This window comes from Curcuma longa, chromosome 9 (assembly GCF_044706935.1).
Source record: "Curcuma longa cultivar G26 ecotype Majalengka, Jawa Barat chromosome 9, ITB_CL_G26_1.1, whole genome shotgun sequence".
Taxonomy (NCBI): Eukaryota; Viridiplantae; Streptophyta; class Magnoliopsida; order Zingiberales; family Zingiberaceae; genus Curcuma; species Curcuma longa.
In genome coordinates, this window is record NC_133869.1 from 10,304,439 (window position 1) to 10,317,806 (window position 13,368).

The following is a 13,368-nucleotide window of genomic DNA, read 5'->3' on the forward strand; positions in this document are numbered from 1 at the left end:
CTTTGAGCAGTTGAGTAACCTCGATAACAACTCGCCCCTTATAGGATGCTAAGCAAGGTTGATGTGGTAGTCTAGACTGCCACTTACTCGGAAAATGTAAAGGTGTCTGTGGTCGAATATAAAAAAATCGCGACTTTCATCCCCTGTGAGAAGTCGGATAATGATCTAAAAAATTACAACCAGATTTAGCGGTAAAATAAAAGACGCTCTCTTCCATCTGCTTGAGATGAAAGAAACAATGAAAGAGAGTAGGATTAAGAGGAATTCAATAAACTCTAAATACTAGGACCACACCACATAGTAGTCTAAAGGAATTGGGAGTAAGTTGTGAAAGAGTTATATGAAAATACTCGGCTATATCTTGAAAAAATTAAAGAATCGGAAACCGTAAACCCCCGATTAATTGGTCAAGGAAAACAGTGACAAAGCCGGATGGTGGATCATGAGGTCGCTGATGGGGTTGGGGCACCAATATGATATGATCATCAGGGATTCTGAAAAATATCCTCAGCTCCTCTGGGGTACTACGGGACAAAATGGACACGATAGAATCATACCAACGGGTCATAGGGATGACAAGGGACTGAAAGGAGAAAACTTGAACTCACATGCAGTGGGATAGGGAAGCATGCTGTGCTAGATGTGGTGCAACTATGAATCAGGAAGAGAAGCTTACAGCCTTATTTATAAATTAGATCAGCCACTTATAATCGTCCGATCAAGAACAGATCGAACGGACGGCTGGAAAACGGGTGCCACATCGCACCGTAACACAAGCACCTGCCGAGCTCAAGGGAGCTCTGCAGCCGCCACACGCGGCAGCTTTGCCGAGCTCGCTCGGTCGAGCTCAGCGGCCGTACGCAATCGCCCTGCCGAACTCTGGCAATGGCGAGTTCGCAGGAGTAACCAACACACGCGGCAGCTCTGTCGAGGTCGGGAGACTTCAGCAACCACACGCAACGGCATACGTGGCAGCTCTGTCGAGGTCAGAAGAGTTCGGCAACCACACGCAACAGCTGTGCCAAACTCTGACGAGTTTGCCGGTCGTGTCACGCAGCTCGGCAATCTCCACACGCTATCGGCAGCCGCCACATGTGTCAGCTCTGTCCGAAAGCTCGGCAGCCGCCACACGCGGCGGCGGCGGCGGCGGCGGCCAAGCTCGGGGATCGCAGGGCGGGAACAGCTAGCAGCGTGCCACCTAGGTCCGGGGAAGAGGCGGTGTGTCGCTCGCGTCCTCCAAGCGAGACGCGCCACGAAGGTCGGGCGGGGCAGATCAGAAGGTTGGTAGCCTCCTCGTGGAGGCCGACCGAGCTCGGAGTGAGCTCGGCCTCGCAACTGCCCAAGAGGTAAGCAGATCGGGAGCTCGGCGGCAGTGCGCAGGCGGGAGGAGATGAAGCGGTGTACAAGGAAAATTGGTAGGAGATGAACTACATGGAAATGATAAGGCAGATGTTTCCTCTCCGCTCGACCTCGGGCAGATCGGCCCAGATCTTCTCTATGTCCAAGAAGGCAAGTGAGGTTCCCAGAGCAAATAGTCCAGCCTGGTGAACTTGTTTCAGCGCACCCTCAAAGCCATGCTGCAGCATCCTCGCAGCCTTAGCGTGAAAATTATCTAAATATTCCTAAGAATGTAACCACTGATCTTGTCGTTCCGACCAGCGGAGCTCTTCCTCAGCCTTGTAGCTAGCCAACTCTTCTTGACTTTTCTTTAGCTTGGTTCGGGCTTCTTCTAGGGTTGACTCTAATACCCACTTTCCCTCAATGGCATCCTCTGCCTGCTTCTGGAAAATCTTCGAATCCTCAATAACTTGATGCAGCTGGGTATCTCGATCAAATAGCTGGTCTTGAGCCTGATTAAGATGGGCTTCTTGTTGTTCAGACAGAGCAGCCAAACGAGTTACTTCTTGTTGAGCCTCTTGAAATACATGCTCTAGGGTCGTCTTCTGTTCCTTTGCTTCCCCGAGTTCGTCCTGATAATGAGTCAGGCTAACTCGGTGTTCCTCCACTTCCCGCTGGCTCTTCAGTAAGTCGGCTCTTAATACCTCTACTTCTGGCACCGATTGTGTCACTCGAGCTTCATATTCTCTTATTCGTCTTTCCATGGACTGGAACTCTTGGTACAAGCGAGGCAATCTATTGTGTAGCTCCAAGTGTTCGGACCATAGCTATAGAAAAAGAATCACATTAGCCGTCAGACCTTAGACACAAACAACAATAAATCACATTACCTTCACCATGCTACCGTTCATATGGCTACTCAGGGTTAGAATGTCCACATTCTTGTAGCCTTCAGGCCCGCGGAGGACCTGAATTTTGTTCATAATACTCTACCCCTCGGGACGAGGATCCACAGGATCTCGATCCCAGGCGTCAAAATCGAGTTTTGAAGTCGAGGGAGTAGCGGACTTGCTCGTCATCGGAGACAGAGGTACTACTGAGGTTGGCATTATTGTAGGGGGCGGCGCACTAGAAACGATAGTCAACTTGGTTGCCTGCTGAGTGATAGGGGCTCGGGTTCCACGTTGGAAGGACTCGTGAGCGACATCTCTCTCAGAAAGTGGTTCGGTGGACTCTGATGTCGTAAGAGTTGGGTCAGTAGCCACGGGTGCCACTTCGAAGTTCGGAGTTAAGATCTCAGTAGCACGAGCTTTCTTATTCGCCTTCTCTACTTGAGTTGGTGACTGACTATTCTTCTTCTTGGGAAGAGATGTCGGCGGCTTCATCACTCCCACTGGTACCACCACTGTCAACGACGGTGGTACATTCTTCAATACTGCCTCTTGACTTCGTGGACCTGCCTCAACAACATCTAGTAAGGCGTCCGACCCCGTGGTTCCTTTGTAGTCAGGCGCTGGTCTTCCGACTTCTAGACGAGTGACATCTTGGTTTCTGACTTCCGGATTTTCCTCTGACGCGACTGGAGTCATTAAGGACATGAGGGTCGCTCGGTCCCACTTCAGATATTTATTGATCGAGGCGTTCATCCAAACTTCTTCTGCAGTAGACAATAACCTTCACCTAATTATCACAAGTAGGAATTACAATTGACCTACTTACCGAGTGGTAGAGGCAGATCAGCCTCTATAGGACTAAGCCTTCCTCGATATAGTAACCCTTCCTCGTTCACTAACTTGTTGATGTTAAATCGAAGATCCTTTAACAGCTCGACCACTTCTATGTAGGCCTGGTCTGTTTTGTATGAGGGGAGAGGGGGTGGACTTGATAACTCAGATTGTCATTCGGTTGGAAGTTCATTGAACTTGGCCCCCTCACAAAAAAGAATCGTGACTTCCAACGTTTATGGGAAGTCGGATATTTGTCTAGGAAGCTACACCCAAGTCTCGCTGTAAAATAGAATACACCTTCCTCCATTCTCTTAGGGTAAAAGAAGAAATGGAAGAACATAGGACTTAGTGGAATCTGATAAACTAAGGTCACTCCACACAGCAATCGGAAGGAATTTGGAGTTAACTGTTGTAAGGGAATATGAAAATAGGTAGAGATCTCTTGAAAAAAACTCGGGAATGGGAAACCTAAGACCGCCGACTAGTTGGCTATGGAAAAAGGTTACAAAACCATCCGGGGGGCTAGGGGGCCTCTGGTCCGATTTTGGTACCCTAACCCTAAAGCTCACCGGGATTCCGAAGGTAGTCCGCATCTCACTTCTAAACTCACGAGTAATAGTGGATTGTATAGACTCATACCATGGAACGGAAGACGAACTAGTAGTAGCCATGACTCACGAACGGTGGACGGAAGACAAAGGAGAAGAGCAGAAGATGTAATTGGAGACAAAGGTCGTCGAGAAGCAAGCAAAGGCACTGAAGCAACACTGCAGATGGCGTCGCATCTACGTGCCCTCATCCTCTATATAATGGATAGCACAATCGGCAGTGTATCTTTGCCCTTAACGGAGGCATGCGAACATCTCATCAGCCATCCCATCTCGACAAGACGTCTCAATTCTATCAAGTGCTCCTCGAGTCGGGTGGACCATTCTCTTGGTAATTTGTAGAATGGTTGGCCACCTAATGACTATCTCTCCCTCTCTGACCCTGTAATCCATCTAATCCATCTGTCACACACTTCGTCTAGTCAGTCGACTGGTCCGCTCCTTCGACTAGACTTGAAGGGAGACTCATGTTATGGGTATTATGATCTGGCCTATAAAAGCCAGGCTCAGATCGGGACACGTCAGACAACAGAAGATGACTTATCCAAATACGTAGTACAGCCCGTCTGACTCATTCATAACCCATACTCGATCACTCGAACCCTGACCCCTCTGATTTGCCGGTCATCATCAAAACCTTTGATCCATGTTATTCGGCGATCATCATCAAATCCAATCCGTCACACCACCGCCGCCAAGCAATTAGGAGGCAAGATGGTCCAATGACACGTAGCTATGACGATGAAGAGGCATTCCGACTGTAATGATCGCGGATGATCACAACAGGATATTCTTCCTGACAGAATATCTCAGATAATATTCTCCTTAATAACAAGAGACAGCTCCTCCTGGTCGTCATCAAATCCTCTGATCCATGTTATTCGGTAATCATCATCAAATCCAATCCGTCACACCACCGCCGCCAAGCAGTTATGAGGCAAGATGGTCTAATGACACGTAGCTATGACGATGAAGAGGCATTCCGGCTGTAATGATCGCGGATGATCACAGCAAGATATTCTTCCTGACATGATATCTCAGATAATATTCTCTTTAATAACAAGAGACAGCTCTTCCTCTGACAAAATCTACTGCGCCGATATTTTCCTTAATTACTAGCAGGTATACTCTGTCTATATAAACTCTCGCATATTACATGCACAGGTATGCAATATCATAAGCAATCACTTCTTTTCGTTATTTTCTTCTTCCTCCTCCCATGTATCTGACTTGACCGTCAGAGTGGTCGAGCCAGGGACACCCCTGGCCTTCCTTCTCACGGTGTTAGTATTCGCAGGTCTTGGAGCTTATCATCTTCTTCCTCTCCACAATGTCGACCGTGGTGCTGCGTGGTGGGTGACGCGTCTACCAGGCGATCTCAACAGGAACAATATCTTTTTACATTGTGACTAATTATAGTTTCTTAATTTATCTCCTTACAGATGGTCATAAGATCGATTGTATAAGATCGCTGAGATGATGGATTCCACCTAAAATAAACATAAGTATTTCATTATATTTAACGATAAAAATTATTAAAATTTGTATGAATTATTTAGATGAATCATATTAATTATTTGACGGAATAATTATATTATGATTCATAGTTTTAATATATAGATAGAGTATCACATGCTTCAATAATGAATCCATTATGGAGGTTGGTTATTGATGATCTCAATATAAATATTTTTTAAATTTATTTTGATAGTCAATAAAAAAAGTTTATAATGCTGAATCAATTACTTTTAGATTAATCAATTCAAAAAAAAATAAAAATATAAATATTATCAAAAACAAATATATAAGTACTTCAATTTAAAATTGTTTATTTATTTATTATATCAATAAATATTTTATTGATGAATATAATTTATAAAATTTATTTATAAATATTAATAAAAATTAAATATATATATACCTATTTAAATTCATTTATTTAATTTAATAAATTATTTAAAATTATTAATTTAATTAATTGTATATGTATTAAATATTAAGTCATCCCATTTAAATTTATTCATAAATATTTAATTCATTTACCATCTAATTAAACATCATATTTTGTATCACTTATACTATAGCAAAAGTTGAAATCCATCATCTCAGTAACTTCACGTAATCAATCTTATAATCATCTATAAGAAGGTAAATTAGAAAATTACAATTTATATCACTTATACTTAATATGGTAAACTCATAATTACATAAAATGTGAAAATCACAATAAATTATTTATAGTGAATTATTTGGATGATAGTTTAGAAGAATAAAAATATAATATTTTAGTATTTAAATGTAATTTAAAATAAAATATTTAAAAATTATTAAATTGAAAATAATAACCCGTTTTATAATTAGTAAAGCCCAGAGACAAGTTTTCAGAAACTTTGAGGGGCAAAATGATATTTCTTCCTTTCCTTCTACGCCCGATCCTCCCATTTAACCAAATCACCATTTCGTCCTTTTTCGTCGGATCGCGGAACCAAATAGTTCGCCCATCGCCTCTGTCTCGCAATCCCTAGAATTCCATACTTTGCCTCTTCGCGGATCGCTGTTCTTGATCTCCCCTTCGGCGCTGATTTCGGATGGCCATCGAGCTGAATCAGAGTTTCTCCGGCTGATCGGGAAGTGCATAGACGGGATCCGAATGGCAGCTTGGTGTGCAGGGGGGCCGTTGTAGCGTTTGATTCGGCGCGCATCTCCTTTGGTGCTTACAGGTACAGACATATAGTTGATGGCATGTCTTTTTCACTTCATTTTTGCTCAATCCGTTCTGCTCTTTATGAAATTTCCATCCTTTTGCTATGATTCTCAGAATATTTGTGTCATTGCTTTTTTTTCCATGTTGGGGCTTTTGAAACATTTAGCAATGTGTTGCCAATACAACCATCGATCCAGCCGGTGTTTTTTTAACCTGAAATGCGTTGATGTCGTTTATGGTACGATACAGATATTCAGGCATTGCTATTTGGGCATTCTACGTCAGCTGGCTTTCTATTGGTGCTTAAACGATCGTATAGAACTTTAACGTTGAGGCAGGAGAGTATTTTTTGGCGCAAAGTATCGAGTTTTTTCTCCGCCAAAATATATTTAAATTTTTATTCAAATAAATGGATTTTTGTTCCCTTTTTCTAATGTCGGAGATGAACTTAGGATATAACTTAATTTGTCTTTGGAGATTAGGCGTTACTTTTATTATCATAGTTGCTTTGCTAGTTGCTGCATCTGAAGTCTCTAGTTATTCCCTGAGGGTTCGGATTCGTCTTAGTAGCTACTAATTTAAAATTTGCATACACTTCTTCAGATCCAACATTTACAATTTTCTCGAAAAGCTTTTGTCGTCTATAGGTCTACTAGGCTTAGGTTATCGAAATATTCTGAGAGTTTTGTATCATGTTAAAGTTGGTTGTTTATCTTTGTACTAGACAGATGTCATATATCCAAGATAATTTGTCGCAGATACCTATGTAGTTGGCAATTAATTTTTTAAGGAAATAGTAATGATGTTTTTGGTATATCTACAAGAATTTCTCACTGTTTAAATGTTACATGAGTTAGTATGCCACTAAAAAAATTATTGCAGTGTGGATGAATATTTTTTACTTTGTTTGACCTATGATTTTATATAAACTTCGTGGTACAAAAGTAATGAAAACTTTTATGTCACTCTGAAAAATGTTGCAGTATGGGTATGCAAATTTTACTTTGTTCGACCAATATGATTTTATACAAAGTTCGTGGTGCAAAAGATTTTTTTTTGTATGTGTGATCATCTTAGATCTTGTCTTTGTTATTGAAATTATCCATATCGACTGAGAGTGAAGATTATTTGTGCTCTACTGCTCTTTAACTAGAACTTGAATTGTGGACATGGTTGGTAGGTTCGCCACTATATTTGAATGGTGATGGTGCTTCTTTAATATATAGTCACCTTCCGTCACATGTCTCATCTTTCGGTTCTTTTTGTCTATTCTTATGTTTCATCATAGTTTTAATAAATCCTTTCTGTGCAGGATAGATGAAAAATTCAAATAGGTGTGGCCTTCTTCAAGATGGCAATTGACAACCTTTAATTGGAATGCTCCCTTCAATTAAGTTATATGTTAATTTGCTCATGGCTGCCCCAAGTGAGCAATTTTTGTCTCATTCATCAAAGACTTGAGTCCTGTGGATTTCACTGATTCATACATTTTGGGTTGCATTTTCACTGTGGGTTTCAAGTTGCCAGAGGGTTATCTTCATTTGTACGCAGACGGATTTATGACATTACTAACATGTGTTTGTGGCGGTTAATTTATCAAGAAAATATCAATGTGAGTTTGCACGATCTCTGTTGTTTCTGTTCTATTTGGCAATAATTGTTTTTCCCTTTTTAAAACTAGATTAACTGGTAATTGTTGCCTCCTCTTAGGAACATAACAGAGGAAGTAGATCAGCTTTTGGACAAAGCGCATTCAGAAATGCATGCAGTTATACAGTCAGGTGGTGTTTCACCCAAGCCAATTGATGGTCCAACAAACAGTCAACAGCTAAAATCTGTTTGTGACAGTCTAAATAATACTGGATCATCTCTGCAATCTCAGTCTAAGGCGAAGAGGAGGGACAAGATTGATCAGGGTACAGACTTCATCAAGAGAGAGTGTCCCTCTAAGCAAGATGGTAATTCTTCTAACTTTAAAGCTGGGAATATGGTAAAGATGGAAATAGTAAAAATTACAGATAAAGGTGGACTTGGAAGCACTGAGGGGGTTGAGAAATTAGTGAATCTCATGCATCTTGATAAAACAGAGAAGACAATGGATGTCACTGTCCGTGCACTAGTTGCTGATGTCATTACAGCGACTCAGCGGCATGATTGTCTTGTTAGGTTTGTTCAACTTAGGGGTCTACTGATCTTGGATGAATGGCTTCAGGAAGTTCACAGATCTAAGGCTAATGATGTTAATAGTCCCAAGGAAAGTGATAAAATTGTCGAGGAACTACTCTTGGCTCTTCTTCGTGCGCTTGCGAAATTGCCAGTGAACCTTAGTGCTCTTCAGATTTGTAATATTGGTAAATCAGTGAATAATTTGCGAAGCCATAAAAACCTTGAGATACAGAAAAGAGCTAGGGGTCTTGTTGACACCTGGAAGAAACGGGTTGATGCAGAAATGACCAAGATCAATGATGCAAAATTTGCCACATCAAGCCAAACTGTTTGGCAAGTTAAACCAGGTTCTTCTGAGGTTTCTCATGCAGGAAATAAGCGCCATGTAGCACCAGAAGTGGCTATGAAGAATTCTGGCAGTCAGTCTTCCTCATGTAAAACTTGGTCTGATAAGCCTGGACATTTGGATGCTACTGTCGAATCATCTTCAGTCTTAAAAGGATCCTTGCAAGATGGATCAACATCAGTAATATCTTCTGCAGTTGGTCTGAAGGACCCATCTTGCAAAGTAGCTACTAACACTAACACAGGGAGTACAGACATGCCGCCAGTAGCTGTAAAAGAGAAGAGTAATAGTTCTATTCAATCCCAGAACAATAGCCAGACTTGTTCTATCGATCATAGAAATACAATAGGGAGCTCACGGATGGAAGATTCAAGGAGTTCAAATGTTGGGTCATTAAATGCTGCTGCTGCTAAGGCTGCTGGTAGTTCAACACATCATCGAAGATCTGGCAATGTGGTTGCAGGAACATTCATTCCTGGGGTGCAGAAGGAAACTCATCTAGTAAAGTCTGGCTGTCTCAACAGGGCTAAAACACTGGAAAAATCATCACAATCAAGTGTTAGATGTGAAAAGTCAATTGATATGCTCATTCCAGATCATGGGAATAATAACCACAGGCTCAACGCCCAGCTTTCTAACTCTGTTCAAAGCCCCGTAAGAAGTACAAATGGAGGTTCAACTGAGGATCCCACAGGTACAAGTGGCAGAGCATCATCACCCAGCTTATCTGACAAATATGAGCACAGTCATCGTAAAGTGAAACTAAGGAGCGGTCCTCATCAGTCTAATATCTCCGCAGATAGCAATAAAGAGTTGCAGAAGAACAATGATGTCAATGAACTTCCATTTGATCCTGGATGTCTTAGATCACCTGGTGGTGATGAACAAATCAGGGGTGCCAAGGAGAAAGATATAGAGTCCGTACGAGCTACAAGTTCACCATCTGGTAATGAGAAGATGATTGCCTCATCTGAACCCAGGACAAAAAGTTCTTTTAGTTCTATGAATGCCTTGGTTGAAAGTTGCATCAAATATTCTGAAGCAAGTACACCTAAGGCTACTGAAGATGATATTGGGATGAATTTACTTGCCAGTGTAGCGGCTGGAGAAATCTCCAAGTCTAACTTAAATTATCATAATGTTGTCTCACCTGAAGCCTCACCAGCTTTGGGAGACATATCAATAGAGGACAAGTTGAGATTATCAAGTGATGAAGACATCGCTCATGGTCCCAAGTTAAGGTTCAGTGATGGTGATGCAATGCAGAGGCATGCTCACTCTGATGAAGCTGTTGAAATGAGCTTCAATAAGCAAGATAACTGTGTTGATATCATCTTAAATAAAGATGTTTCATGTAACAATGAAACTGTTCTTCCTGGAAATAATGAAACTACTCTTTTCACACAAGATAGTAAATTGACAAACAGGCAGGATGAACAATTTTATGCTTCCATACGGCCTCATAAATCTGAAGACTTGTGCAGTAATTCGGAGAAGAAACTGGAGGGTGAAAAAGATGGAACTTTCTCTGAGTACATTCCATCTGATGTGTTGAAACAGGATATTGGTGAAACCCCTCAGCTTGAGGAAAAACTGATAGAAGATAGAGAAGTGCTAGAGAATCACACAGATTTCAAGCTTACAGAAAGAAGCTTATCAGCAGACAAAAGCAAGCCTGATGATTACACTCGTCAAACCATTAATAACAATACATGTTCCTCTGAAGTTCCTCCCAAAGATGGATGTCAACTTGTGAATGCTGCTTCAGGTTGTGAAGAATCAGAAAAGCTAGTCGTTGGTGAATGTCAATCACATACTGCAGCTAAAGAGATGGTTGAGATTGGTACTTCATATGACCTGAAGCAACCTTTGAAAGGGAGTAAAGTGGTTATTTCATCTGACACTCCTGATGTTCTGTTTCCTGAAAATCACGATAAGTCTAGAACTTGTATGGCTGATAACATGGAATGCAGTGACATGGAGTTGAATGGTAACGATGAGAATAACAAACCCATTCTGCCTAACATTGATGAATCAGTAAGAGAACCAACCATCTCCAACTTCACTGTTGGAGTCATTAATGATAATAAGACGGAAGAATCTCATGAGAATTCAATGGGATTAGCCAAACAGGTAGACCCATTGAGTTGTATGTCCCAAGAAACTGAGCATCTATCAAAACCCGCAGATTCTCTGTTATCTAGGGTTATAGAAGATGCTAAAGATTATGTCTCATCACCTACAAAAACCTCATGTGATGTTACGTCTGCATCAGACTCTGCTAGTAAACTTGACTTTGATCTGAATGAAGGCATCATTGCTGATGATGGATACCAAGGTGAGACTGCTATTTCAGTTGCAACAGTTACTTCCTCTACAATTCATTTGCCCATACTGTCTCCTTTTACAAATCCCATGTCAAATTGCTCACCTACTCAAATAACAGTTGCTGCACCTGCAAAAGGACCATTTATACCACCTGAAAACTTACTCAAGAACAAGGGTGACACCGGATGGAAAGGCTCAGCTGCTACTAGTGCTTTCCGGAAAGCAGACTCGCTAAAAGCTATGGAGATGACACTCAATAATTCAGAGTCATCACCATCTCTGTCTGCTGGGAAGCCAAGCCATACACTACTTGATATTGATCTGAATGAACCTGATGAGAGAATTCTTGAAGACGTTGCCTGCAACTCTTTCCAGTCCAGAGGCACTCAACTGCGGACAGCGAACAATCTTGATGCAACTCCACATAATTTTGAAAGACTTGAGCTTGATTTAAATAGAGTTGACGAGTATACAGAAAATAGCCACGCCTTAGCAAGCACCACCAGTATTCAGGATGTTCCACTTTTGGCTAATGGACCTGCATCGACAGAATTGCAGCACGCGAAAGCTAATATGTTAAGGAACTTTGATTTGAACAATGGACCAGGAGTTGATGAAGTTACTGCTGAATCTCTAACCAGGAGCCAGAACTTGAAAAGTGCAAGTGGTTTGCCTTTTCTTTTTCCTGTTAGTAACATCAGAATGAACATGAATGAATTAAGTGCATCATCATGGTTCCCCGCTGGTAGTCCTTATCCTGCTGTCGCCGTACCGTCTTTCCTGTCCAACAGAGAGCAGCCATACCCACTCGTCGCAGCTTCAGGAGCCCAGAGAACCTTTGAGCCAAATACTCCTAGAGGTCTGTTTGGGGAGGGCCTTTACAGGGGTCCGGTGATTTCATCAGCTCTTCCAATGGGATTTTCTCCCCCAGCATTTCCTTATGCTGACTTCAGTAATTTCCCAATTCCATCTGCTTCCTTTTCGAGTGGTTTAGCAACCTTTGCTGATTATTCATCCAGTGCCGGTTCAGGTTTCCCAGCTATGCCTTCACCACTTGGATCTGCTGGTATTGTTTTATCCAATTATCAAAGGCCTAATGTAGCAGTACTCGCCGAGGGTAGTAACAGCGGTGGATCTTTCAATCCTCCGAGATGGATCACACCAAACCTTGATTTAAATGCAGGTCCAGGGAATATAGATGTGGAAGGCAAAGAAGAGAGATTGACCTTAGTGCCAAGACATCTTTTAGTTGCAACATCCCAGGGTTTCTCAGACGAACAGTTAAGAATGCATACTGTTCCTGCTTGGGGGTTGAAGCGGAAAGAACCTGAAGGAGGGCGGGAAGCTGACAGATCTGCCCACAAGCAACCTTCCTGGTGGTAAATTAGAAACTGAACGAGCAAGTTATACGCAGCAGCTGAACACCCGAGTTATCGTTGGTTGTTTTATTATGTGCCATGTTTGCGATGCTCAAAACTCTATCTCTGATTTAGCTCCATGTTCCTGGTTAATTCAGATCCAAAAGCTTTTGTTTCGGCTTTCACGAAACAAATTTTGACTGCCACAGTGGAGGGAGTTGCTTCCTCATCATCCGGGATGTTTCTTCTTTACCAACCGTTCCACCGGCACCGCCGCAATCAGGTGCTTTTAATTACTTTCTTCAGTGTTCTTATTATGGGACGCACCTGTGCTCGATGCTTGCTGCAACTCATAATCTGTTTGTGAATTCCCAGCATGCCACATAAATTTTTATGCTTGTATCTACTCCATGCTTCTTTTTTCCTTTTATCATACATTCCGTTTTCTGAGTTTTGTCAGCTGAGTTTGCAACAGCTTCATCAACTAACGTTGCAAATCGATCGATCGCATGTTTCTCTTCCAACCTAATGCAATTCCTTGCCTGGGTTTGAATGCATGGGTTTATATGAATCATAATGCTATCAGATTATCCATGTTCAAATTTCTTATTATGTTGTGCTTTTATTCATGATGCAATTCATGCAATGATAGTTTCAGATGAACTCCTTTTCTTGGAAGTCATGTGTTCAAGTGTGTGATGATTTTCCCTCTTTTTTATTTGAAATATATATTTGTCAAAATAAGATTCATTTTGATAATTTTTTTTACAATTAAAAGTTTTGATGATTCCCG

The 13,368-nt window shown here is 41.6% G+C and overlaps 1 protein-coding gene across 3 annotated transcripts; it reads left to right on the forward strand.

Moving 5' to 3' along the window:
• The first annotated feature begins 6,171 nt into the window (after nt 1-6,171).
• On the forward strand, nt 6,172-13,015 carry LOC141834951 (uncharacterized). Of its 3 annotated transcripts, XM_074722353.1 has the most exons (4): nt 6,172-6,393; nt 7,690-7,989; nt 8,088-11,227; nt 11,336-13,015. In XM_074722353.1, coding segments are annotated over exons 2-4 (4,407 nt in total). In that variant the 5' UTR covers nt 6,172-6,393; nt 7,690-7,987; the 3' UTR covers nt 12,601-13,015. The 3 variants fall into 3 exon arrangements, with proteins under 3 accessions (XP_074578454.1, XP_074578452.1, XP_074578453.1); XM_074722351.1 differs by having other exon boundaries at nt 8,088-13,015; XM_074722352.1 differs by having other exon boundaries at nt 7,695-7,989; nt 8,088-13,015.
• The last annotated feature ends 353 nt before the right edge of the window (nt 13,016-13,368 follow it).